General features: G+C 37.9%; 1 protein-coding gene across 3 annotated transcripts; it reads right to left on the bottom strand.

Annotated features, from left to right (window-relative positions):
• Positions 1–296: 296 nt before the first annotated feature.
• Positions 297–27,791, bottom strand: rassf2a (Ras association domain family member 2a). Of its 3 annotated transcripts, none has more exons than XM_067413402.1 (10): positions 27,517–27,791; positions 14,015–14,098; positions 12,784–12,859; positions 12,249–12,400; positions 8,885–9,000; positions 8,659–8,801; positions 8,411–8,564; positions 6,992–7,113; positions 6,783–6,880; positions 297–1,396 (listed from the first exon to the last, which is right to left on the bottom strand). In XM_067413402.1, the coding sequence occupies exons 2-10, from the start codon at positions 14,065–14,067 to the stop codon at positions 1,327–1,329; spliced, it is 984 nt and encodes a 327-aa protein (XP_067269503.1). In that variant the 5' UTR covers positions 14,068–14,098; positions 27,517–27,791; the 3' UTR covers positions 297–1,326. The 3 variants fall into 3 exon arrangements, with proteins under 3 accessions (XP_067269503.1, XP_067269504.1, XP_067269505.1); XM_067413403.1 differs by lacking the exon at positions 27,517–27,791 and adding an exon at positions 17,080–17,223; XM_067413404.1 differs by lacking the exon at positions 27,517–27,791 and adding an exon at positions 15,118–15,388.
• Between the last annotated feature and the right edge of the window lie 87 nt (positions 27,792–27,878).

The raw sequence follows: 27,878 nt of genomic DNA, 5'->3' as shown, positions 1-27,878 counted from the left end.
GTTGGTATTTAAAAGTTTCTGTTTTAGGGGATTGAAGTGTTGAGCTTGTGTTTCCGTTGAGGACCTGCTAACAATAGTTCAAATCGCTTTAGTAATAAAACAGTCATTATGGTGGTGCTTTGGATGAAACAGTATCATTTCAAGACTGCCAACACCAAACAACATGTGTGTAAAGAAATGTCAGCTTACATTGAATTAGCTTGAATTAGCTATCTCTATGCACTTCTTTTGGAACACATGTTGCACATGTAAACAAATATGTGATTCGGACTGCAATGTTCATACAGTACACTCTAAAAAATAAAGGCACTTTATTGGCAACTGGTTTCATGAAGAACCTTCAACATCCCTGGATGTTCCAAAAACAGATGCATTTGGTGGTGGAGGTTTTTAATTTTCTGATGATAACATTTTATTTAAATATAATTATCACCATATTCTTAGTTTTACAATCAGAATTATTAAAATACAGACTCACATGCCAGATGAAAGCTCAGAAGTATGACAACACATAAGTCATACAACAGGTGTGAATGAGAGTCTAAAAGTCTTAGCTACAGCCAGGCTGTCCTCTTCAGTCACTGTGATTTTGCCAAGACGTGTTCCTGGATCAACACTCCCTGAAAACACAGTCCTAAACTTAACAGAGGGAAAGGATGTAGCACCTCATTGATGTTGATCCAGGAACATGTAAAAACCACACTCTCCTCAGGTACCCAAACACGCATACTAGTCATACTAACTCACGCATTCAGATGTTCAGATCCTACATTCCCTTGTGCTTTTTCACTCTGTTCTCAGTCATTCTTTAAATTCACAGTCTTTCACTTCAGTATGGGATACACCTCTCACTATTCTGGTACAAAACGATTTCTTAATCACTGTCTAATAGAGACGTTGGTCAAATGCAGTCACACTTCAGACAGGTTGGCTCAGACGGCATGTATTCTCAATACATCCAACATGTAAAGTGATCAGTCACTCATGACCCTTTATAATGGGTTTAATCGAACAAATAATACTAAAGTTGTAAGCATTTCTCTGTTACTTTGTGCTTGTCAGTATAATAAAAAAATGTCCCTGGTTTAGTGGAATGTGCTTTTATATTATTGTACCTGGATGTCACAACAGCACCAAATAATGCAGAGGAAAAAATATACAAAGAATTATTATATTACAAGATGTACCATCCATCTTCACTGATCAGCAAATATCAATGCATATTTAGTGGTTTAGATTAAAAATCATTTAGGGTGGAAGGGGCTGTTGAAAATCTCTGGAAGTCCACTGATTGACATGAAGCTCTGAGAGAAGGTTGAGCGGGAGTCACATACAGGTGGACGCCTCTGGTAAACACTGGAGCTGTTTCTCAATGATACACCGCAGATACTTATATCTATTCAGAGAGAGAGAGAGAGAGAGAGGAAATTATTTAACCCTACATTCAGAAGGTTAGGGCTAGTATTGTAAGATTTTTTTGATATGACAGAATTCTCATATGCTCAAAAAGACCACAGAATAAAATAAATAAATTAAAAAGGATAATTTCAAGGTAATCACAATTCTGAAAGAATGCAAAATATACTTTAATGCACAATTTTGATTTAAAAAAAATCTAAAATGAACGATTTTTTTTTTTATTGTGTGATAAGTTGCGATAAACTTATTTTGTGGCGGAAACCAGCTTCCATTAAAAAAATGGAAACACTGTATTTTACTATTACTATAGTAATAACAGTAAATTATGCATACAAACCCAATTCAAAAAAGTTGGGACAATATACAAAATGTGAATAAAAACAATGTGGAAGTTTCAAATTTCAATATTTTATTCTAAATATAACAGATGACATCAAATGTTTAAACTGAGAAAATATATAATTTTAAGTGAAAATTAAGTTGATTTTAAATTTCATGGCATGACAACACATGTCAAAAAAGTTGGGACAAGGCCATGTTTACCACGGTGTGGCACCCCCTCTTCTTTTTATCTCTGCAAACATCTGTGGACGGAGGAGACAAGTTGCTTAAGTTTAAGAATATGAATGTTGTCCCATTCTTGTCTAATACAGTCTTCTAGTTGCTCAACTGTCTTAGGTCTTCTTTGTCACATCTTCCTCTTTATGATGCGCAAAATGTTTTCTGTGGGTGAAAGATCTGGACTGCAGGCTGGCCATTTCACTACCCAGATTCTTCTTCTATGCAGCCATGATGTTGTAATTGATGCAAATACAAGGTCTTCTCTGAAAGAGATGATGTCTGGATGGGAGCATGTTGTTCTAGAACTTGGATATACCTTTCAGCATTGATGGTGCCTTTCCAGGTGTAAGCTGCCCATGCCATGAGCACTCATGCAGCCCCATGCCATCAGAGATGCAGGCTTCTGTCCTTGTCCTCTTTAATCTGGATGGCATGGCGTCCCAGTTTTCCAAAGAGAACTTCAAATTTTGATTCGTCTGACCACAGAACAGTTTTCCACTTCGCCACAGTCCATTTTAAATGAGCCTTGGCCCAGAGAAAACGCATGCGCTTCTGGATCTTGTTTAGATAGGCGTCTTTTTTGAGTTTTAGCTGGCAATGGCGAATGGCAGGGTGGATTGCGTTCACGGACAATGTTTTCTGGAAGTATCCCTGAGCCCATGTTGTGATTTCTATTACAGTAGCATTCCTGTATGTGATGCAGTGTTGTCTAAGGGCCCAAAGATCACGGGCATCCAATATGGTTTTCCGGCCTTGACCCTTACACACAGAGATTGTTCCAGATTCTCTGAACCTTTGGATCATATAATGCACTGTAAATTATGATAACTCTTTGCAATTTTTCTCTGAGAAACTCCTTTCTATTCTATATTGCTCCAGTATTTTTCGCCGCAGCATTGGGGGAATTGGTGATCCTCTGCCCATCTTGACTTCTGAAGAGACACTGCCACTCTGAGAGGCTCTTTTTATACCCAATCATGTTACCAATTGACCTAATAAGTTGCAAATTGGTCCTCCAGCTGTTCCTTATATGTACATTTAACTTTTCCGGCCTCTTATTGCTAACCTGTCGCATCTTTTTTAGAATGTGTAGCTCTCATTAAATCCAAAATGAGCCAATATTTCGTATGACATTTCAAAATATCTCACTTTCAACATTTGATATGTTATCTATATATTGTAAATATAATATAAGTTTATGAGATTTGTGAATTGTTGCATTCCCTCTTTTTTATTCACAATTTGTGCAGTGTCCCAACTTTTTTGGAATCAGGTTTGTAATTACGTAAGGGATAATCCACGGCTAGCCATGCATTGAAGGATTTTAATGCACGGCATAGAGGCGAAGAACCGCCCGACGCGAAGCGGAGGGTGCGTTGCCTCTAGCTTATACCATGGTTATTTGCCAAGTTAAAACAAGTTTTTTAAGAGACGGGTTAAAATGACGGTTGTTGTCTTGCGTCTCGTTAGTTCTAGCACACCGTCGTTTTAAATAAAGTAGAGCCATCGAAAGGTTTTTATATGAATAAATTACCACATTTATTTAAATTCATTATTAAAAGAAAGAGACAGAGAACTGAAAGAGAAAGATCAGAGAGAGAGAGAGAGAGAGAGAGAGAGAGAGAGAGAGAGAGAGAGAGAGAGAGAGAGAGAGAGAGAGAGAGAGAGAGAGAGAGAGAGAGAGAGAGAGATGCGTTGGCTATCTCTTCTTTGTCAGTCTGAAGATCCCCTCGTTACTTAAGCATATCGAACATAACTTAATGATTATTTAATGGATTTATTAAAATTATTTATGAATGACAGGCAACATTGCAGTGACAAGGGAATCTTTATTTGAAATAAAGTGAAATAGTGTGAAATAAACCCCGCGTCAACCTAAAGACACATTACATTTAATGCATTAAATTAAATAAGATTATAGGTGCTGGAGTCTGTCAGTGTAGGTGTCACGACCATCATAGAATTTAAAAAACGCACGACACACAGGGACATGTTCCACAACTCGGTGTCATGCAGGTTTCATGTCAGTGTTTGTCGCGATAATGTCAGTGACATGATAATGATCGAAGACTGCATCAGCATGTGCAACGGATGTGACAAAACGTGCATAGTTATAGATATGTATACGTATACATATCTGCGCATAGTGACATATGTGCCATTGGCTTCTGTGTGTCACGTCACTGTGTTACAATGGTTACCAGTGTTTATAGTGGCGGATTAATTTCGAACTGTAATCAAACTGACTGGAACTACCTGTGCATTAAACAGTTTTACTGCACACCTTCCAGCCAATCAGAATCGAGTATTAAAACAGACCATGGTATAAATGCAACTAACCCTCAACCAAACCCTATACCCTAACCCTATAATAAGTACATGTAGTTAATCAATATTAATCCTCACTTAAATATATAAGTACGCTGTAATAAAGACACCTTTAAAAATCAGTAATGTTGTTAAATAATATTAGAATGAAGAAAAAAAATATATTGTATTTATAAATATATTGTGTTTTCTATTTGAATATATTGTAAAATATAATTTATTCCTGTTATAACATTACTCCAGTCTTCATATCACATGATCCTTCAGAAATCATTTTAATATGCTGATTTGCTGCTCAAGGAACATTTCTTCTTCTTATTATTATTATTATCAATGCTGAAAACAGTTGAGATGCTTCATCTATTTGTGGAAACCATGACACATTCACATCCAGGATTCATTGATAAATAGACAGATTTTACTGGCCTTTACTGAACTTTTGAATGTTAATGTATTACATAAAAAATAGGCTAATATAATAGGCCTACTCTTTTTGTGATTTTAATAAAGTTGCGTAAATGTCAATTGCAAATTACGATAATAGTAAATGTCATGCTCCATAATCTTCCATTAGACAGACACATTAGACATGCAAGGTCCTGTCAGCCTGCTGCCCAATTCCTGTCTGGATGTTGTGCTGGTCTGCTGCTTGGACGTCACAGCTCAGGACAGTCACTAGTGAAGGGCTTGTGACTGTGCGTCTTCTTGTGGTGCAATCAGCCAATTAGCTTTGTCATGACATCATTTTCTGTGGCTCTAGGGGCAGCAGTCACATGGCATTTAGGTAAAAAAAAAACTGAAAGCAGACCTGAGCCACCGTGACGACACATTTCTATCGCATGCTTTCTGTGCCAGTTGAGAAAGTGCAGTTGAGCTGGAAGATGACTCTCTTCAAGTATTACAAACCTTCTTGCATAACGTGAGGTAATGTGAGAAATAGCAAGATTGTGTGAAAAACGGCTAAATAAAATAACCATATAAATGTATATGTGTTTAATGTTATTTAAGTTTGAAAAAAATGTTAGATTTGAGATATTGTTATAGTTTTTATTAATATTTTAAATGTGTTTTTATTTTTATATTTTACATTTTGTTGTGTATTTTTGTCATACTGTATGTATACAGTTTTTTATTCATTTATATTTCAGTTTTAATTATTTTAATATTAAGTAAAAAAAATCTAAAAAGAATCTAACTGAACCAAAACAAATGCAGGTTTTTGTTTATTTTATTTCATATTTAATTTCAGTTAAAGTGTTAAAGAAGTTGAGAACTACTATAAAGTAGGCAACAAAACAGTGCATCACAAAAAAAGTATTTCCGAATTCACAAAAAAGAATAGGCAAAAAAATCTGGATGACTCCTAAGTGTGAACTCTGAACACTTTACTATCCCATGAGGCCACAGCAGAGGATTTGTGAATGGCGAGGCGCAAGTTTTTTAGCAGTCACAAAGTAATTACTTATCCAAAATAAGTACCTACTCAAAAAGTACACTCCAAAAAATAGTGTTTGCCTTGTGTTCAGTTTAATGAAAATAAGCTAAAGTAGCTACATTTTGTTAACATTTTGTAACAACTTAAAGGAACACTCCACCTTTTTATATTTAAGACTAGGCGATTTCCTAGGCAGATATTGATTTAGGACTATATTATGGGGAAGCACAGGCGAAGCACTGCTACTTGGGCGCAGAGAAGTAGCAGTGCTTCGCCTGTGCTTCCCCATAATATAGTCCTAAATCAATATCTGCCTAGGAAATCGCCTAGTCTTAAACTGCATTGCTATTTGTACTCGTTGGGAATACGCAGGCCAAAATTTTTTTTTTTTTTTGATCACTTTTACTTGGGACATGCTAGCTGGCAACATAGGATTCCATTCATTATGCTAAGCTAAGCTAGTGGAGACCCTGCCAAACTAAAACAATGCATGCACTAAGAAAAAAATGCATTTGCCCACATATCTAATTGGAGGGAAGAAGTTGAATAAGCCCTATTTTTAAAAAAGGGTGGAGTGTTCCTTTAATTTAATTGTGTTTAATCAACCTAATATATTTAAAACTTAAGTTTACTTCATTCATTTTTGTTAAAACTACACAAATAACTTCTGTTGACAACTAACTTGGTAGTGGATCTGTAGTTCCAATGATTTCAAAAAGTCCCTTGCTTCACAAGTGACTGCATTAGGAGAGTAAATATAGGGATTCAAGTGTTATTTTATGTTTTTCAGTAAAGTCAAAGATGTTGCAAATTAATGTTATTGTTTAATGTTCAGTTATGTTGGACATTTAGAGGAGTTTCTGTAATGTTTTTGAATTTTGTGGTTACCATTATGCAAAAGAATGGAGCCTTAGTCAGAAGTGAGACCATTCTTTTCTTATTTGTTCATCATTGTTAATTTCGGACACAGCCACTGAATCATTTAGCGAAGCAACTGATTCAAAGCTTCTACCATCTACCTATGTAAGGTGGCTCATACCTGCTTCTCAGCTTCTGCACCTCCCTGTCCTCCTCTTCCTTCAGTTTGGTAATAAAACTCTGCAGGACAGGCATCTCAAATTTGATGTACTGCGCCACCTAGAGCAGTGGAGAGCAAATGCAGTCAGTTATGTAAATTTCTTTGTATTTCTTTATCAGTAACCTCATTAGGTTATTGATGTGCAGATCGACCCTCCTTCACACACTCACTTCATAGGGAATCTCCTCTCCCAGATCCTGCTCCATGAGAAAGATCTTGCAGATGTGTTCACATGGTCCCTGAAGTATTCTCACTACCAATGGGTAGTCTGTACGTTTCAACTGAACACGCTCTGAAACATACAACACATATGTACACATATACAACTCGATTTATACATTTTCTTAAAATTTGTGGGGTACAATGGGGCTAAAGGTACACCTTAAGGAAAATGTTATTTAAAAAACCTATAGAGTATACAGAATATATATATTATTATTATTATTATTATTATTATTTTTTTTTTTTTTGAACAGCCAGCTAGCTATTTATCATCATGCCAATTATTGTGCATCTAGCCCCAGCATTTATTGGTATTAGCAAAGTTATAATTTATATAGTGCTTTCATATGTACTACTGTAAAGCACTTTACACTCATGTCTTGAGGGTGGTTGAGGGTCATGGGATCATGCCATGGGATTTTTAACGACCACAGAGAGTCGGGACCTCGGTTTAACGTCTCATCCGAAAGATGGTGCTCTTTGTCAGTATAGTGTCCCCATCAATATACTGGGGTGTTAGGACCCACACAAAACACAGGGTGAGCGCCCCCTGCTGGCCTCACTAACACCTCTACCAGCAGCTTCCTGGTTTTCCCAGTTGGTCTCCAATCCAGGTACTGACTAGGCTCAGCCCTGCTTAGCTTCAGTGGGAAACCAGTCTTGGTGTTTTGCTTACTGGCACAAAAAAACCTTGACACTCTGGTTTCTAGACTTATAGATATATTTCTGAGAAGTATATACAAGGAGATTGAAAGTATACTTTCTTATTTTTGGTTTAAAAGAAGTATACTAATAGCAAGCTTGAATAAACTTCTTTTTGTAAAGGTAGGGATGCAAATGAGGATTCTTTTACAGTTTTTCCAGGTTTTGCTTGTATAGTGCTGTCACTGTAATACTTATGAGCATAACAGCTCACCGCCCTTCTACTGACTAACTTCGCTGATGTTTTGATTGCCCAAATCAGAATCGAAAAGATCAGATTTCATGTGGTTTGTGCTGTTCACACTTTTATGAAAAAAAGCAGATGCAAATCGCAAATGAGCAAAAAAAATTGGGGTCTCGGAGGTCACGTTCAAATGAGTTCTTTGTTTTGCTCTGCAAAATAACTGTGCATGACCTTTTATAGTATAACATGGCCGGATTTTAGTTTTATAACTTCACTTTGTCTGTTAAATTTGAGGACATTTTAACAGCAATTTTAACAGAAAAAGTCTGAACATAGCCTAAGCACCAGCGATTATAATAGTGAATCTAGCCTCCACTATAGTATAAATATAGTTTGTTATGTTGTTCTCAGTCCACTAGATGGCGATTCAGTGTTGCACAATAAAAAAATAGTGTTGGAAAATAAAAAGAAAGCAGCTGACCTCCGCTGGTGTGAACGAGGTAGAGGGCGAAATCATCTGGGCTGTTCTCAATCTTAAACTTGTTCAGTAACACCCGCAGCACCTGTGGTGTGGTCATACAGCTGTTGATCCGTACGTTAGTTACAGAACCATATGCAGGTGTGAACACGGCCGTCTGAACGAGAGAGAGAAAGAGAGGAACAAGAGATTGCATGACTGAGATGGAACTTCGATCACACACGCAAGTTTTTTTTTTTTACTCAAGTTACCTTGTGGTTATAGAAGTGACCGTTGATGGAAAATCTGTGCCTTCTGATTCGCCGCTGGTCGCTAGGAGACCGTCTCCTGCCCCGTCTCAGTACACCGGCATCGCTTTTGGTTCTAAGGAGCTGAGAGGAGACGTCACACACATCTGGCAGGAGAAAACAGAAGATAAGTGGGAACAAGTCACGGGTTTACTTAAGGCAACTGTTTTAAAAAAAAAGCAGGTTTTACCTTCTTCTTCTTCATCTTCTTCATGGTGTTTTGTTGTGCCGTTGCTTGGTTGGTCCTCTGGGGGAGTCACTTCCAACTGAGGGGGAGATTGAGGAGTCTGTGTCTGACCCTCCTGACTGGACAACAAGTAAAGAGGAAAAGAACAATTCTTCCATTACGTAATAGTCTCATTTCAAAGCACAGCATAACATTCTTAATATGTTTTGGCAAAAACATTTCAGTGAACATTTTCTTAAATTTTCCACCAAAATTCTACCATAGACTAGTGATGGGTGATTTCGAAACCTTTACGAATCGATTCATGATTCGGATCACCAAAGTCACGTGGCGATTGTAATTTAAAATGTCATTTATTTCTGTGACGAAAAGTTGAATTTTCAGCATCATTAATCTAATCTTCAGTCTCACGTGATCCTTCAGAAATCATTCTAATATAGATGATCATTCATCATCTTTAGTTGATGATTTGCTTCTCAAGAAACATTTCTTTATTATTATCAATGTTGAAAACAGTTGTGCTGCTTAATAGTTTTGTTAAAAACTTGATACATTTGGTCCAGGATTCTTTGATAAATAGAAAGTTCAAAAGAACAGCATTTCTATCAGGACCACTGTTGAAACACAATGTCAAAGATGATTGACAATTAGCAGATTGGTTCTGTTCTGGGCAAGAACCCCGTGTGTCCATGCAGCCTATGGATGCGAGCAGGGAGAGCAGTGATAAACCCCCAGAGTAAACAGAACAGAAGCAGTGATGTATTGCAGATAGCATTAAAGGTGCCCTTTTAAAAAATTGAGGTAAAAATATCCAAAAAATGACCTACACGCATCAAAAGACTGAGAAGAAATAAGGGTGATGATGTCATTAAAAAAATATCAAGTTATAGTGCTGCAGAGATATCAACCTTAATTAGCAGTAGCATTACTAGCCCCGGCCCGACAGGTATCGTAACACCAGTCTCGGCCATGGGAGGCGGTATGCGGGCAACATAACCACCAGCCAACCTGGCGTACTTGAACCTGATGTCAGTCGTGTGGAAAGTACAGCCCACTACTTCATTTCCGTTCAGGGAAGAGAGTGGACGGATGGCCGAAGCCCTTGGCCCCAAAACGGGTCTGATATGAAAAAAATAGCTGTTTTTACCTGACCGGAAAAAGCGGAAGTGCGGGCGCCCGGCGACTGTGTCCGGTGCCGTCATAATAAAAGTCCCGGTACTCGCGAGCCGTTTAGAATAGGCGCCCTCTAGTGGATGAAAAGTTGCATAGTGCACCTTTAATGTCAATATAAAAATGTACAACCTAATTCAGGAATTCAGTCTGATTCAGGGGGAATCAGATGGCAAATCCTGACTGACAAGTGACAATGCCAACTGAGATCTTACAGTGTGACATGGCTTACATCAGGGATCATGTTCGTACAGTCTGACAAGGGACATTCGCAAAGGATTTAGAAAAATCGCACAGTGTGCAGGACCCATAACACGACCTGCCAGAACTGATGCTACTCTTGATTTATCTGAAATAGAAATATTATGTCTTGAAAAGGCAAAAAAAGTCTGGGGTGCTCAGGGAGTTCAATGAAATGTTTGAAGGTGCTCTTTGGTGATGTAAAAGACAAAAAAACAACCCATGTGTAGTGTTTTTACTGTCACTTCTGCTAAATTGATGTCCTTCCAGAATAAAAGTATTAATTGCTTTAAAAAATAAATAAAACTGACCCCAGATTTTTGAAGGGTAGCGTAGGTGCAACCACTACCAAAAGATGACATTTTTATTGGTTTATTGAGGAAAACAAAAAACAAGACAAGCGACATCTGCACTCACAACTTTGCATACTGTAAGCCACATTCCTGTCCGACCCAAATCAGCTCATATTCAATATTAAAATCATTAGAACAGCCTCCAATGATTCTTAATAAACACAACAATCAAATAGATCCACAATTTTTTGGGGCAGGATGAAGTTTCGTGTCATGAATATGAACACATGCTGGACTTCAAATGACAAAATCAAATGATTCTGGGAACTGCTTGTTAAGATAACAGTATCAAGACATTTCTGGCACAAACTGACACCTAAAGTCTTTCATTCTGTTTATCGACCTCAGTAGGTGCTGGAAACAATATTTATGCTGGAGCTCTCAGATATAAATAGTTCTTTTGAACTCCTCATTTGGAGTTGAGGCAAAAATAGACAAAAGGAGATCAAAACCATAAAACATTGGAGATGTGTGCATTATTTATATCGCACAAGTCTAAAACATTTCAGCTGATGGAATGCCAAAAGCATGGTCATCACAAGGATATAGTTGCTATGGCAACAAACAAAGCAGGCTCTCGGTGTCTGAGCTGCTAAAGTTTCAAGGTTACTTGAGTTTAAAGGGGTCATATAATGCCATTTTTCTACAAGTTAATATGATTATTTAGTGTCTAAATTAAAACTTTGTAATATACTTTAATTAAAAATTCTATTTAGTATTCTAAGAAATCCCTCATTTAACCTGGTGAAAAACAGCTCTGTTTTCAGCAAGCCGTTTCTGTGCATGTGCCTTTTATGCTAATGAGCTTTGCTCGACCCGCCCCTCTGTTCTGTGGGGGCTTTGAGTGTGAAGCGTTGCTTAGACAACAGGAGAAAGTTTGACAGCGACTCTCTCAGGACACATCTGTGCAAGTTAAACCGTATCAATTCGATATATCAGATATATCAACATCAAAATGACTGCTGTGTTCATTATTACACCCAAGAACAGAACACCACAATCACTTAGACACCATTCTGCTCCAGCATATCCACAATGGCGGACAGCTTGCCCTCGGTTAGGGCGGGTCTGAGATGAAACACTGCTGTCAAGCAACAGTCGTGGGAGGTGTGTCCGATCATGTGACGTCACACATCGAACGGCTTGATATCAGACAGGTGAAAACATACAAGGAGATTTAAAAAAAAAAAAAAAAAACACTTGATGGATTTTTATCATTACAGGATGGTTGTGTACAGTCACTACCAACACACATTTCTGTATAATCAACTTGTAAAAGTGCATGTACCTTTATGACCCCTTTAAAGAACTCGGCTTAGGATGATGATGATTAGAATGATGATATGCTATGGTTAATAATAAGCTGCAACATAAGAATTACTCTGATTAATCACAATCTTGTTTATTAATGTGATGTTTAATGATCACAAAACAAGATATATTTCCTTAAAGAGCAAGATTAACCTTATTACATTTTCTTTGATTTGTTCGATTTTTGACAGCACGTTCTTTCTTTCTCTTTTCACGGATACATAGAATATTTTCTCAATAAAGCATGTTTAAAAAAGTCAATGAGCTAATATGAATATGTGTGTTTGTCTGACCTCTGGTTGTCTAGGTTACAGCCTGAGTGCCAGGAGGTAGATGAAGGAGGAGGTTTGATTCGCTCGTGGTCATCCTGCATCTGAAGCCTGATTGGTCGACGCAAACCCCATGAGATATTGAGAAGTCCTTCTATGATCAGCTCCTCCTCTTCCTGCCGGCAGAATACATTCAACATACATATACACTCGTACTTGAGTTTGTTATCCTGATGAACAGAAGTGACCATACATAATGGGCCTGAATATTAGGTTTGGGTGACACACAAGCCACCGTTTTGCTTTTAGAATAAATGAGGCTTATAGATGATAGATACAGCATGTCTAAAACGGTCAGTAATTTGGGACAGCCAAAGCACCTGAGCAAGCTGGATTCACAGACACAAAAGGAGACCCAGTCACCCCCACACAGGGACACACATCCCCTCCAGACACAGACAGTTATTACTCCCCTGACAATGGTGAATAATTGAGAAAGCACAGAAGGGGTCAAACGCTTCCCCACCTGCCACACAATGAGTTTAAAACTCTTTCTTACCTCTCTGTGTCGTAGCTGCAGGTTCTTTCCTTCATAGTAGAGATTGTAGGTCTTTAAATAAGAGAGAATGTTGCTCCTGAGAAAGAACGATGTCTTGCTTAATAATTCATCTTCAAAATGTAAAACTTATGCAGTATATTGTGTCAGAGGGACCTTAAGGGGGGCACAGAGGGTCTTAAAAATACAATCAAAGTTCATTGGATACAACCATGCGATCACCTTTTCAATTACATTTTTGACTGAATTGGCAAATGAATAAAGAAATTATACAGACAATAATTTTATTTTAAAAATGCTATTTAAATATTGTAGGTATTATTTTACTACTTTATTGAAATATGTACATGTATACAGTACTGTATATTTCATAGATGTGTATTTATTTGTCAATTTTTTATTTTTTTATTTTCTGTGTGTACGTGTGGGTTTGTGTATGTGTGTGTGTGTGTGTGTGTGTGTGTGTGTGTGTGTGTGTACAGTTGTGCAGCTTAATATTTTTTATAACCTATGATACTTTTTTCAGGATTCCTTGATAAATAAAAAGTTAAAAAAGAACAGCATTTATTTAAAAATAGAAATCTTTTGTAACAACATGCACTACCGTTCAAAGGGTTGGGGTCAGTCATTTAATTTTCTTTCTTTTTTGGAAATAAATTAATACTTTTATTCAGCAAGGATGTGTTAAATTGATTAAAAAAGTGACAATAAAGATTTATAATGTTATAAAATATTAATATTTTGAATAAATAATATTCCTTATTGTTTTATTCATCAAAGAATCCTGAAAAAGGTATAATCGGTTATACAAAATATATTTTTTAATAATTAATAATACATTTATATTTTTTCAAGAATTAGGGTTTTTTATAAGTTGTAAGCCATCATCATTCAAATTATAACAAATAAAGGCTTGACATATATCACTTTGCATGCAATGAGTTTATATAATATATTCGTTTCACCTTTTAAGTTGAATTACGGAAATAAATGAACTTTTCCACCACATTCTAATTTATTGAGATGCGCCTGTATAGTATGATTCATTAATTAAGATTAAATAATTTAAATTTAAAGCAATATTCATGTCCATGTATTATGTTAGGTATATTACAATAATGACAAACTTACTTACACAATCCTGTATGGTGAATGCATTACAGAACCGTAACAGGACAATAAAAGCAAACATTTGTTCAGATGTTATCAAGAATTTGGTAAGATTTATACTCACTTGCTGATGAATTTGTTCTCTCCAACCCGTACACCGTCATTCCTGTCATCCATCTTATCCCAGCCACGACTGCATGGAAGAACTCTAGAGAGAGACAGAGAGGGAGGAGAACGGAGAAAGAGAATGTTTCTGTTTCTTGTTTTAACATCAAAGAATTAACTCTTCGGTATCTAGGTCAGAGGAAAAAAAAGAGTAAGAGAACAGCAAATCCCTAAATCAAACAATTAATGTATGCACATCTCACACTCCTCGCCAACCCATGTATTTTTGATATCTCTTGACAAGAGACTCGTGCTCTGTTCTATATCACACAAACCCACGTGAAGCTGACATCTGCAAGTCACAGCTGAAAGTAAACTATTCATGAGGATGTGACCAGAATAGGCATGCCATGGAGCACAAACTTGAATGAATAACGGTATTGAAAAAGTTCATCAACACATTTAAAGACCCCATGAATCCAAAGCTAAAGTTTTGTGTTTATTCCATGTGCTTCAAGGTCACCTACAGTATATGAACTATATATAATATAGTATATTATAGTATACAAAAAAAAGGAAATGTCTCTTTTTTCGGATTCTGAGTTTAAGAAAGAGTTTAAACAAACCATAAACAATTATGTACACGTGGAACAGTCATTAAGAGACTAACACTTTCCAGGCAGTAGATATTAAGGTCAAAGTCACAATAACTTAAGACACTAGAGAGACCCTTATTCTGACATCAGGGGAAAGATGTCCAGGATCTCTGATCCATGAACATGCTGCAGGAGGCATGAGGACTGCAGATGTGAACCGAGCAATAAAATGCTATGTCTGTAATTTAAGACGGTTCTACAGGGAGACAGGAAGGACAGCTGATGGTCCTTGCAGTGCCAAAACCACGTGTGACCATACGTCCCCTCAGGCGTGTTTAAGAACTTTCTAGTATCTTGGTGGAGCAGTGGAGAAACATCTCACAGCAAGAACTGGAACATTTGGTGCAGTCCATGTAGATGAGATGGACTGTATCACATTCATAAATTGTTGTACTATTTCACAATATTACTGTACTTTTGATCAAATAAATTCAGCCTTGGTGAACATTAGATACTTCTTACTCACCTAAACTTTTGAATGGTACCACTCAATTCAACACTCCTTTGTATCTGTCACAGTCATTTCTCTTCAAATTTAGTTATCATTGACATTCAGTTTGTTTTCATTTGTCACATCACGCGTTTCTTTGTTCAGATTCCCGCCGCTCATCGGTCTCCTTTGTTAACTTCATTATTAGTTCATATGTGTCCGTCGTGTGTAGTCATCATCCTTGTTTGTGTTCACTATTTTAGTTGTATTTTTTCCGTCACTACTGGTCCATTCACTGTCTTGGTTTAGTGTGTGTTGCTGCCTGATCATCTGTTTGCTAGAAGTACTGTCAAATCTTTATTTTGGACTTTCTATCTTTGTGTTTGCCTTCCTGCAACCACGTGACAATTTATGGCATTGATGTCTTCTAGGAAAACACTGACTCGTGATCCACCACATAGATTTGTCCAATCAAATGATCTCTAGATTAAGAGTGTTCCGCCTGTTTAAATTTGATCAGACGTTAAATATTTAAGCTGGTAAAAGATGCTCAGTCATAATGATCAATACATTTACATTTGAATGCCATTGATTGAAATACAATCATTGCGTTTCCAGTACAGTATTGTCCCCTTGTGGTTCATCACTGATGAAACCAGAGAAACCAGAGACCAAAATGAAAAGCAAGATTTTATAAAAAGACTAAAAGAAAAAAAAAATAGCCAAGAGAGCAATAATTAATATAAAATATTATTTGAATAATTTCTTTTACTAGTCCACATAAATGCTCATGTATTTTCTGTTGAGAACTTAAAAACATGAGTGATATCCCGGCTAAATCTTTCTTCATAGTGTGAATTATTGGAAGGAAAACGTTTATATTTTCCAATGCAAAAATGTGTAATGAGTCCATTTGAAAGATGAAAGAGTAAAGCTATTTACACTGCTTTTACCATCTCTTCAAGACTCAATGGCTGACACATATACTCATGTTTGGAGGTTCCCCTGGCACTATACAAACTGCTCTACTCAAAGCTTCCTTCCTCACCAGCTGGAAAGGCTTTACTGACGCTTCCGGAGACGAGGACAGGTGCAGGACAACAGGGGTACTGTTACCCTGCTGATACAACTACTCGACGTCTCTGACTATAGCCCTGACCCAATCTTATTTAAAATATTCAGTAGACAACTGTCATTCCAACAAAGCTGATAACATTTAACAAACTAAAAGTCAGGAAATTGCAGTGACTATCTTCATCGTTCATGGTTTCACAACTTTATATGAACGAATCAGTGTTAAAGGGATAGCAAAAATGAAAATTCTGGAATTGTTTACTCACCCTCATGTCATTTAAAGCCTGTATGACTTTCATTGTTGAAGAAGATATTTTGAAGAATGTTGATAATCAAACTATTTAACTTACATTTGACTTACAATACAATGGACGTCAATGGGAACCAAAACTGTTGGATTACCAACATTCTGTAAAATATCTTTGTTCAAAAAAAGGCATTCATACAGGGTTGGAACAACATGAGAAAAAAAGAACAGAAAAAAATATATATATTTAATATATATATATATATATATATATATATATATATATATATATATATATATATATATATATATATATATATATATATATATATATATATATATATATATTTAATATATATATCATTTTATTTTATTTTTTGAAAAAAAAAGTTTCACTTTTGGTGGACTATTCCTTGAAATACTTAAAATCACAATAGAAAGCCGTCATTTTTCCTCTGTATTAGATGATAAAATGGCATGTGTTACTCGAAATCACAACCTTTTTGCATTTATTCCTCTTTAATTTGAAATACAACAAAACAGCACATTTCAAATGCCACAAGACATTGATTTAAATCCTGACATTTCTCAACAGACTGAAGAGTACTTTCCATTAACTGCCTCGCTGTGTCATGCCATTTGCTAGACATAAGAAGACTTAACTGAACGCACATTACCTTATCTCTGATGTAAGCGGCTCTTTTGCAGCTGATCGCCTGGTGGTCTTTAAAAGCTAAGCGAGTGCTGAACCCATGTGACACATAGCTTCACTCTCCTTAACCCTTCCTCTCAGATTTGCACAACGGAAACTGACACGAGGGTTCAGACTTCCCCTATTGTGGTTTCGTTGGCTGCCTCCTCCTCCCTTTATCTCCTCGTGTCTGTTTCTCTCAAGTCCACCAATGTCTTTATGCACACTGCCATTAATCATAGCAACAAAATATATATGTAATCCATTAACTTTATGAGCGCTTAGAATCACTTTAGGAGAGCTACTTAGTGTACACACACGAGGATGTAACTCAAGGGTCCGATACACACACAAATACACACAAACAAGGCACAGGTGTCCCCAAATGGAACCGCTAATGGCCTCATTCAATCCCTGACAAAACTCCTGCACGATTACTCTTTCACAAGATCATTATCCCACAAGCAAACAATACGTCTCTTTTGTAGGGGCATGTTTTCTTATCAACACTACCATCTCCAGAGTGTTCAGTTAAGTGTGTGTGGGTGTGGGTGTGTGTGTGTGTGTGTGTTTGCTTTTGTGAAATATCAGGAAACAAATGTGTATAATGACATGGGTATGACAGGTATTACAAGGAGAGGGTGAAATATGAGGACATTACCCCAAATGCTTATAAATCATACAGAATGAGTTTTTTATAGAAAGTAAAAATGCAGAATGTTTCCTGTGATGGGTAGTTTTAGAGGCAGGGGCAGTGTAGGGGGATAGAACATAAGGTTTGTATAAAAACCATTACGCCTATGGCATGGAATGTCCCCACATTTCACAAACGTGTGTGTGTTTGTGTGTGTGGCCCCTCCCACATCTTTCATTCACACCACTCGCTGCGCTCAAACAGGAGATGATGAAATATTAAATACCAATCGACCCAGCTTAATCTGACATGAATATTTCATATCCCAAATATACTCCTGTGAGAACTACAGATGACCAGTATAAGAGCCATTAGTCTCTGATACACGTCCACAAGTCATTGACAACAGATATCGGGCATCAGACGACAGGTGTTGATTAGAAGGGATCTGTATTTAGGGCTGAATGATATATCAGTGCCCTCTCTGTAGGGATGTGAATCTTTGGGTAGGCAGCCACTGGTTTTCGATTTGATTCAAGAACAATATTTGCCAATTCAAAATTATTCGATTCGAGACTATTCATATTAAAATTCGCTACTATCCGATTAATTCGATTTGATTATGCCTTTTTAAAATATGCATTCACAGGATTATTAAAATGTTTCCCCTAATGTGTCTTATTCAGGGTGTGAATTACACAGCGGCCTTCAGAAGTAAGAGCCAGTAACACTTTACAATAAGGTTCATTAGTTAACATGAACTAATTATGAACTGCACTTATAAAGCATTTATTTATCTTTGTTAATGTTCATTTTACCATTTACTAATGCATTATTAAAATCTTGCTAACACTAGTTAATGCACTGTAAATTAACATGAACAAACCATGAACTGCTGGATAATGTTAACAAAGATTAACTACAGAGGTGTTGTTCATGGTTAGTTTATGTTAACTAATGCATTAACTAATGTTAACTAATGAAACCTTATTGTAAAGTGTTAAAAAAAACTTGTCCATGTTAATGTTAATTCATATTATTACTTTGTTTTATTATTATTCACATTTTATTAGTCTATATAAAATGCCATTTGTAGAAATTTACATAGGCCAACATTTTAAAAGGCTTTAAAAGTATTGTTAGTTAATGCTAACTATTGTGTATGATAGTGTTAATGACTACACAACCATATTAAAGTGTTCCAGTCATTAAATATGCAATGCTTTGGAGAGACTAGAATATCATGTACGTCCATCTAAACTAACTTTCTTCAGGGTATAGACTGAAAATCCCTCTTTGTCCAGAAGCTCAATTGTGATGCGTAACACACGAGAATGAACCTCATTGGTTCTTGCGGAAGCTCAAACATGATGCGTAACACACAAGAATGAACCTCATTGGTTCTTGCGGAAGCTCAAACATGATGCGTAACACACAAGAATGAACCTGATTGGTTCTTGCATAATCTCAACACACAAGAATGAACCTCATTGGTTCTTGCAGAAGCTCAAACGTGATGCGTAACATGAGAATGAACCTCATTGGTTCTTGCAGAAGCTCAAACGTGATGCGTAACACGAGAATGAACCTGATTGGTTCTTGCAGAAGCTCAAACGTGATGCGTAACACACAAGAATGAACCTGATTGGTTCTTGCAGAAGCTGAAACGTGATGCGTAACACATGAGAATGAACCTCATTGGTTCTTGCAGAAGCTCAAACGTGACGCGTAACACATGAGAATGAACCTCATTGGTTCTTGCAGAAGCTCAAACGTGATGCGTAACACGAGAATGAACCTGATTGGTTCTTGCAGAAGCTCAAACGTGATGCGTAACACACAAGAATGAACCTGATTGGTTCTTGCAGAAGCTGAAACGTGATGCGTAATACACGAGAATGAACCTCATTGGTTCTTGCAGAAGCTCAAACGTGATGCGTAATACACGAGAATGAACCTCATTGGTTCTTGCAGAAGCTCAAACGTGACGCGTAACACATGAGAATGAACCTCATTGGTTCTTGCAGAAGCTCAAACGTGATGCGTAACACATAAGAATGTACCTCATTGGTTCTTGCAGAAGCTCAATCGTGATGCGTAACACACGAGAATGAACCTCATTGGTTCTTGCAGAAGCTCAATCGTGATGCGTAACACATGAGAATGAACCTCATTGGTTCTTGCAGAAGCTCAAACGTGATGCGTAACACGAGAATGAACCTCATTGGTTCTTGCAGAAGCTCAATCGTGATGCGTAACACATGAGAATGAACCTCATTGGTTCTTGCAGAAGCTCAATCGTGATGCGTAACACATGAGAATGAACCTCATTGGTTCTTGCAGAAGCTCAAACGTGATGCGTAACACATGAGAATGAACCTCATTGGTTCTTGCAGAAGCTCAAACGTGATGCGTAACACACGAGAATGAACCTCATTGGTTCTTGCAGAAGCTCAAACGTGATGCGTAACTAGGGTTGGGAATCGTGAGAAATTTTTCGGTTCCGGTTCCGGTTCCGATTCCGCCTAACGATTCCGGTTCCGATTCCGGTTCCATTAAAATTATTAAACAAATAGTGGTAAAGGAAAAAGGCACAATACGCAACTTTAAACAATACTTTTTTGTGTTTATTACTTGCTCTCAAAAGAATTTACAGGTTGGCAATGTCAAAAAAAAGTCCTGTACTATACATATATTACAGGATTAATCGAGCCATATGGAATTTATGGAAATTAAAATAAACATGTTCAAATTTACACCTCTGAAATTGTCTTATTACATTTTCTCTCTCTGTTTTAGGGATGTTAACCGATGACTGTTTGACTGATGGTTGACCGTCAACGTTAACCGATCAAAGTTGTCTGTTAAAAAAAAAAAAAGTGATCTCTAAATTAGTCTATTATAGACAGTGGACTAAACGCTACTACAGTTAGCCGTCTCATTCCAAAATATTTTTGTGTGAAGTGAACATATCCCTCGCGCTCAATTTTTCATAACTCTCCTGTTTGTACTTAATAAACCAATAAAAACATTTGGTGCGAGGTCGCAGCGTTTGCGCGCTCACAAGGTTTGCAAAAAGTAAACAGTTAGAGCCAGAGCAGACGACAGTATGAAGCGTGCATTCCGCATAAGATGGGCTTACATTTGGAAATATATATATATATACACACATTTCAGTGGTAACACATAAGGTGTTGATCGTCTTTCTTTATTATTGTTAGCACTAACTTACCTCGAACCAAAGCGGCGTCTCTTCAGAGCTGTCATTTTCTTAAATGAGCCGCGGCAATGTTTCAAATGAGCTCATAACGCTAGACAAACGCCTTTATTTTCAGCACGATCACCTTGTACCCAAACCATTTCGAAACTAATGAGCCATTGTCCTTGGATTACAAACAAGCTCCTCGGCGCCGCGTTTGCGGGACTCGCGCTGTGGGGGATTTTAAAAAAGTGACGTGAGGGGAAAGGAGGCGGCAGCGCTAGGACAGTGTGAGTGTGAGTATGTGTGTGTGTGTGTGTGTGTGTGTGAGAGAGAGAGAGAGAGCGGGAGCGCGGCTCGCGGCTATACTCCCAGCGCTTCGCACACACATTGCACCAGAACCGTTTTCGGAACCGACACTCAGGAATTTCGCGCGGTTCCGGTATTTTTCAAAAATCAGTATCGGTTCTGCATAAGAACCGGTTCTCGGTTCCCAACCCTATGCGTAACACACGAGAATGAACCTCATTGGTTCTTGCAGAAGCTCAATCGTGATGCGTAACACATGAGAATGAACCTCATTGGTTCTTGCAGAAGCTCAAACGTGATGCGTAACACATGAGAATGAACCTCATTGGTTCTTGCAGAAGCTCAAACGTGATGAGTAACACATGAGAATGAACCTCATTGGTTCTTGCAGAAGCTCAAACGTGATGCGTAACACACGAGAATGAACCTCATTGGTTCTTGCAGAAGCTCAAACGTGATGCGTAACACACGAGAATGAACCTCATTGGTTCTTGCAGAAGCTCAATCGTGATGCGTAACACGAGAATGAACCTCATTGGTTCTTGCAGAAGCTCAAACGTGATGCGTAACACATGAGAATGAACCTCATTGGTTCTTGCAGAAGCTCAAACGTGATGCGTAACACACGAGAATGAACCTCATTGGTTCTTGCAGAAGCTCAAACGTGATGCGTAACACACGAGAATGAACCTCATTGGTTCTTGCAGAAGCTCAAACGTGATGCGTAACACATGAGAATGAACCTCATTGGTTCTTGCAGAAGCTCAAACGTGATGCGTAACACACGAGAATGAACCTCATTGGTTCTTGCAGAAGCTCAAACGTGATGCGTAACACACGAGAATGAACCTCATTGGTTCTTGCAGAAGCTCAATCGTGATGCGTAACACGAGAATGAACCTCATTGGTTCTTGCAGAAGCTCAAACGTGATGCGTAACACATGAGAATGAACCTCATTGGTTCTTGCAGAAGCTCAAACGTGATGCGTAACACACGAGAATGAACCTCATTGGTTCTTGCAGAAGCTCAAACGTGATGCGTAACACACGAGAATGAACCTCATTGGTTCTTGCAGAAGCTCAATCGTGATGCGTAACACGAGAATGAACCTCATTGGTTCTTGCAGAAGCTCAAACGTGATGCGTAACACACGAGAATGAACCTCATTGGTTCTTGCAGAAGCTCAATCGTGATGCGTAACACACAAGAATGAACCTCATTGGTTCTTGCAGAAGCTCAATTGTGATGCGTAACACACGAGAATGAACCTCATTGGTTCTTGCAGAAGCTCAAACGTGATGCGTAATACACGAGAATGAACCTCATTGGTTCTTGCAGAAGCTCAATCGTGATGCGTAACACACGAGAATGAACCTCATTGGTTCTTGCAGAAGCTCAATTGTGATGCGTAACACACGAGAATGAACCTCATTGGTTCTTGCAGAAGCTCAAACGTGATGCGTAATACACGAGAATGAACCTCATTGGTTCTTGCAGAAGCTCAATCGTGATGCGTAACACGAGAATGAACCTCATTGGTTCTTGCAGAAGCTCAATCGTGATGCGTAACACACGAGAATGAACCTCATTGGTTCTTGCAGAAGCTCAATTGTGATGCGTAACACACGAGAATGAACCTCATTGGTTCTCGCACATAAGACAAACATGCTTGAGCTTCCATTCTCCACAACTGATGTGTGAGGTGATGAATGTTTATGTGAATAACTGCCTAAATTCAATCTGTATGTCATATAAAAAAAGTGTCTCTTCCGAAAACATTCTATTCATCAAAGAATCCTAAAAAAAGTGTTTCACTGTTTCCTCAAAAATGTTAAGCAGCATGACTGTTTTCAACATTGGTAATAATACGAAATGTTTCCTGAGCAGCAAATCAGCACATTAGAATGATTTCTGAAGGATCAGGCGACTCTGAAGCCTGGAGTAATGATGCTGAAAATACAGCTTTGTATCAACGACAAAAAAACATTTCACAAACTTATCTGAACTGCTTTTTCCAGTTAACTACTTTTAATCCCTTTTTTATTCAAGCTCAAATGTTGGTACATATACACCCCATTATACAAAACAAATGCAAATTTAGATAAAGAACATGCAACATGACCCCGCTTCAGTCTCTGCAATGCAATAAGCCCTTTCCACGCTTTTCACTGGAACTACTTGAGCACCACGCTTCGAGAGCCATGTACTTTTCCACGCTTATGCAACTATGCACTCTAGCATTTAATGTGTCAGGGGAGTCCATGAAAAATGAATGAAAAAGAGCATGAGAACTATTTTTACAGTCTTTTGGACTCATGTTACCATCCAATCTCCCAGTTCTCCTAAATATCCACTCCACATCTACAAAAAGTACCTAATTATAAATAATTACATGTTTTTCAAACACAGACTGTCTGGTGGCTTGGCACTTGAGTTGACTGGGCACAAGTGCTGGGAAGATTGTGGAAGTGGGACAGACAGGATGGAAGTGGTGGTTCATGCCGTTTTAGCATCCAAAATGTCCTGTTTTTGAGTGTTGGCTCATTTATATAATACTGTATATTCTATCCGGATTATTTTATGTTTGTTCATGCTATTGTTTGCAGTGACTTTATTCCAACCACGGCCACCGTTCCATCCCTCATTTTCCTTCCCGCTGGTTTGAAAGTTATTCCCCCTTGTTGTCCAATTCCAAAGCAACTGCTCACTAACCTCTGCCTTTAAGATCCAGGCCAAGATCTCTGCTTGATGTTTCCTGGCCTAGATCCACACATCCACACACACACCATTCCCTCACCTCCCCCAACCAGCATCTCCTCACAAACACTATAGCTCGGCTATTGTTTAAATTGCCACGGCAACCTGGAAAACACTTGCAAAGCTTCGTATAACAATGCTGAAAGTCACAGGTCTGCTCCTTCTTCCTTTTGTTTCTTCCTTCCCTTCATTTATGTGTTCAGCAGCTTGCACTGCCGCAGTTGTCGGCTTGTTTACTGATGGCTACTGCTTTGTGTTTCTGAAACGCTCAGGAGTTATGAAATATGACACAGAAGACAAAATACAGCTACTTTACAATCTGCTGCATGGGAAATCTGCGAAAACGTAACTGCGTTGGGATGAAACTAAAAAAACAACACTAGCATCGTCTTGCGTCGCATTGCACTTTTTCAAGATTTCAATGAGATGACATTATTGTACTCACCCTTCAACCATTGAACATTAAAAGGAAATTTAAAAGTGTAAAAGCATTAGCAAATTAATACAACAGACCATGAACAAGCTCGAACAGGCAATATTACAGACGTGTTAAATATTACTGTAGTAATATACACTGCCCGCTGCCCGGCCAAAAAAAAGTCTCTGTTTGGATTTAAAGCTGCTTGCTGGATTTAAAATAAGTTTTGCCTCTTTGTCGCCATCTCTGTTTGAAGCCTGCAACTGCAGTTATTAGTGCCGTTATAGTCTTCACGTGGGTTGTGCATTGGCACGGCTCCTCATCGGAAATGAATCTAATGTTTTGAGGAATATGTGTGGCTGTCATTCATTCACCGCACCGGTGTGGATACTGTACTTGGAAGTATGACCAAAAGAAGAATTTTCCACTGGAAAATGTCATCTGAACAAACAAGAAGATGTTTGCACTTTTTTTCTGACCAACTGAGGGAAAACAAATTACAAGATTGAATCTAATGACCGCTTCGCTCTTATTACAGCAAACAGTGCAAATTATTATTATTGTTATACTTTATTCTCAAATTGTTAATGTTAACAACATCAGCACTGTGTGACTGTGCACTTGGTGTGCATTAGCGTTACCTGTAGATTTCAATTTCCGCGCACTCTAATATTTTGTTTTTGACTACGGGTTAATCTCCAGTTTTCACTTAATTCATTTGGAACTTTCTGGAATAAACTCTGCCAAGCAAATGATAAGTTTGATTAGTCCAGCTGTTGTGAGAAAAGGCTATAAATGATCCGCCACCTGCAGCATCCTCACATGCGACACTACTACTAGCCGGACTCCTTCATTATACGGACGTGATGTAATGACGCAAAGACGAATGGCAACATGCTTAAATTTCCAGCGGAAAGCCACCATACTACTAAAATTATAATCACATTATTACAAGCTTACCGTTGTGAACCAGGCTAAGGTTAGGAGATATTTTTGAACACTGGCTGGTTATGTACTTGCTCAAAAACTAATTTTGGATCATTTTAACCCAAAAAAGTTACGGACTGCAGCTTTAAGCAAGTGCAGTGATTATTATGCTTTTAGCATGTTATATGTTTGGCAACAGTTCTACTTACCCTAATTGATAGCTTTTTCATTTTTTCATTTCATTTTTTCAATTGATAGCTTTTCATTACCCTAAGTGTGTAGCTTTTCATTTAACAAACATGTAAAGAAGACACATCATGGCCATATTCCAGGATGATTCATCAAGATCCACCAGGATCAAATTGTGAAAGAATGGTGGGGAGGGAGCACGAAGAATCATTTTTACACATGAATTGACACCTTAAACTAAATTAATTGAAAATTCAGAATTCTTTGGGATGTGTTTGAGTAGACTTTATACAGAGCCTTAAAAGATATTGACCCCCCCCCCCTTTTTTTTTAAAATAACCTCACAACATTCATTTCCATCAAGAGGTGCATCAATTCATGTGTGAAAATTATTCTTCATGCTCCCTCCCAACCCTTCTTTCAGAGTTTGAGCCTGATGAATCTTGATGATCTTGAATCTTAATCTAGGAGGAAAAGTACATCGTCTTTCCATGAATATTCTTGTTACACCACGTCACATTAAAATACCAAGTGTTATGTTATTCTCCTGATCTCTGACAAGTGTTATGTTATTCTCCTGATCTCTGAAAATAGAACATGAAGAAAATTGTATACAGCTCATTTACTCAGTCAAACAGAAAATAGTTATTTGTAGCGCAAGCGTATGATTTGAAATTATTTGTTTCAGTCTTTTTGAGTTGAACTTCCCCAAACTAAAATGCAGTATGATCACAAGAAAAAGGTGGATATCTGTGATGATGCTTTGGACTCTTTTAGAACTATTTTCATTGGTGATAGTTCAGTCATAAAGGGATAGTTCACCTAAAAATGAAAATCACCCCATAACTGACTTGACCTCAAACCCTCCTAGGTGTATATGACATTCATCTTTCAGACAAATACAATCGGAGTTGTATTAAAAAAAAAATAATAATTCCTAGCTAACCCAGGCTTTATAATGCCAGTGAATAGCAGCCCAAAATTTGAAGCCCAAAAAAGTGCATCCATCCATAATCCACACGGGAAGTGAAGTGTGTTTGTGTAAGAAAAGTATCCGTATTTAACATGTTTAACTAATGGCCAATTTTAGTCTGAATCATAAGTAATAACACTCACAATCTTGCAGTTGGTCTGAAAATCAGCTGTGGTTACTTGAGGTGGAATCATTCAACCCTTTTGGAAAGTTGGAACAGTAAAAAAATATATATATTTGCACATTATGCACATCAAGGCTTATTTTGTTTGTCTTGATAAAGTAATATTGCGAAATATTTCAACTTAAAATAACTAGGCCTACTCTCTATTTTAATATATTTCACAATGTAGCCTAATTTACTCTTGTGATGGAAATGCTTAAATATTTTTGTTGCAATTATTACTCTAGTCTTCAGAAATCATTCTAATATGCTGATTTGGTGCTCAAGAAAAAGTTCTCATCTTGTTCGACGGTGAAAACAGTTGTCCTACTTATAACAGGCTACTTTTGTAGAAACTGATACTTTTTACAGGGAGGAAATGCACTTCTCTATTTGTGCTCCATGGAAGGAAGGAAGAAAGAAAGTCATGCGGGTTTTGAAAGAAAAAAAGATAAGTAAATATAGTGAAAGAAATCGTATTTTTTGGTCGAATTATTCAGGATAAACCAGAATGGTTATGTAATCTGGACAGGAATTATGCCAGGCGAGTCATACTTTCCATTGCCATCACATATATCTCGCAGAGATGAAATGTTAAACACTGTGTCATAATATTCTATTGACAAGAGTCCACAGATCCTATTGTAACCCGAAGCCTGAATATTACATTACATTTCCAGCAAGACATTCTCAATGTATTTCAATACACAACTGCTCATATTACACATTATGAATGATACAAAGTTGCAAACACATGGCAGCAGCCTAACACAGTCACCAGTACGTCAGCATCCAAGTCTGAGTACGTCGTGAGTAACAAACATCCACGAAAACAGTGAACACAAACACCCACCCCTCTCTTGTAGATCTCTGCTCCCCAGATGCCCGATGTCACGATGCCCGTCGACGCTCAGACCAGATTTTCAAGGGGTTAAAAATCTTATCGGTGTTTTTCAGCCTCCTGGCAACACTCAATCTGAAAGAATCTACCGCCCGAGGTGCTGTGGACCGATACAGGGCTTTACTCAGTAGCCCAACTCCGACCGAGCTTCTGTACGCGCATCGGGAACAATCGCAATTTGAGGGGGGCGTCTGTGGAGGAGGAATACCCCATCTGCTGTTCCAGACCTCGGAGAGCGCAGCAGCCAATCAGCGCGCTCGGACGCCGCTTTGTTCGCGCTGCTCCTTTAGCGCTGAGAACATATGCGTTCAGGG

Source organism: Pseudorasbora parva, chromosome 13 (genome assembly GCF_024679245.1).
Source record: "Pseudorasbora parva isolate DD20220531a chromosome 13, ASM2467924v1, whole genome shotgun sequence".
NCBI lineage: Eukaryota > Metazoa > Chordata > Actinopteri > Cypriniformes > Gobionidae > Pseudorasbora > Pseudorasbora parva.
The sequence above is the reverse complement of the archived record's forward strand: the minus strand, read 5'-3'. Positions and strand labels throughout refer to the sequence as shown.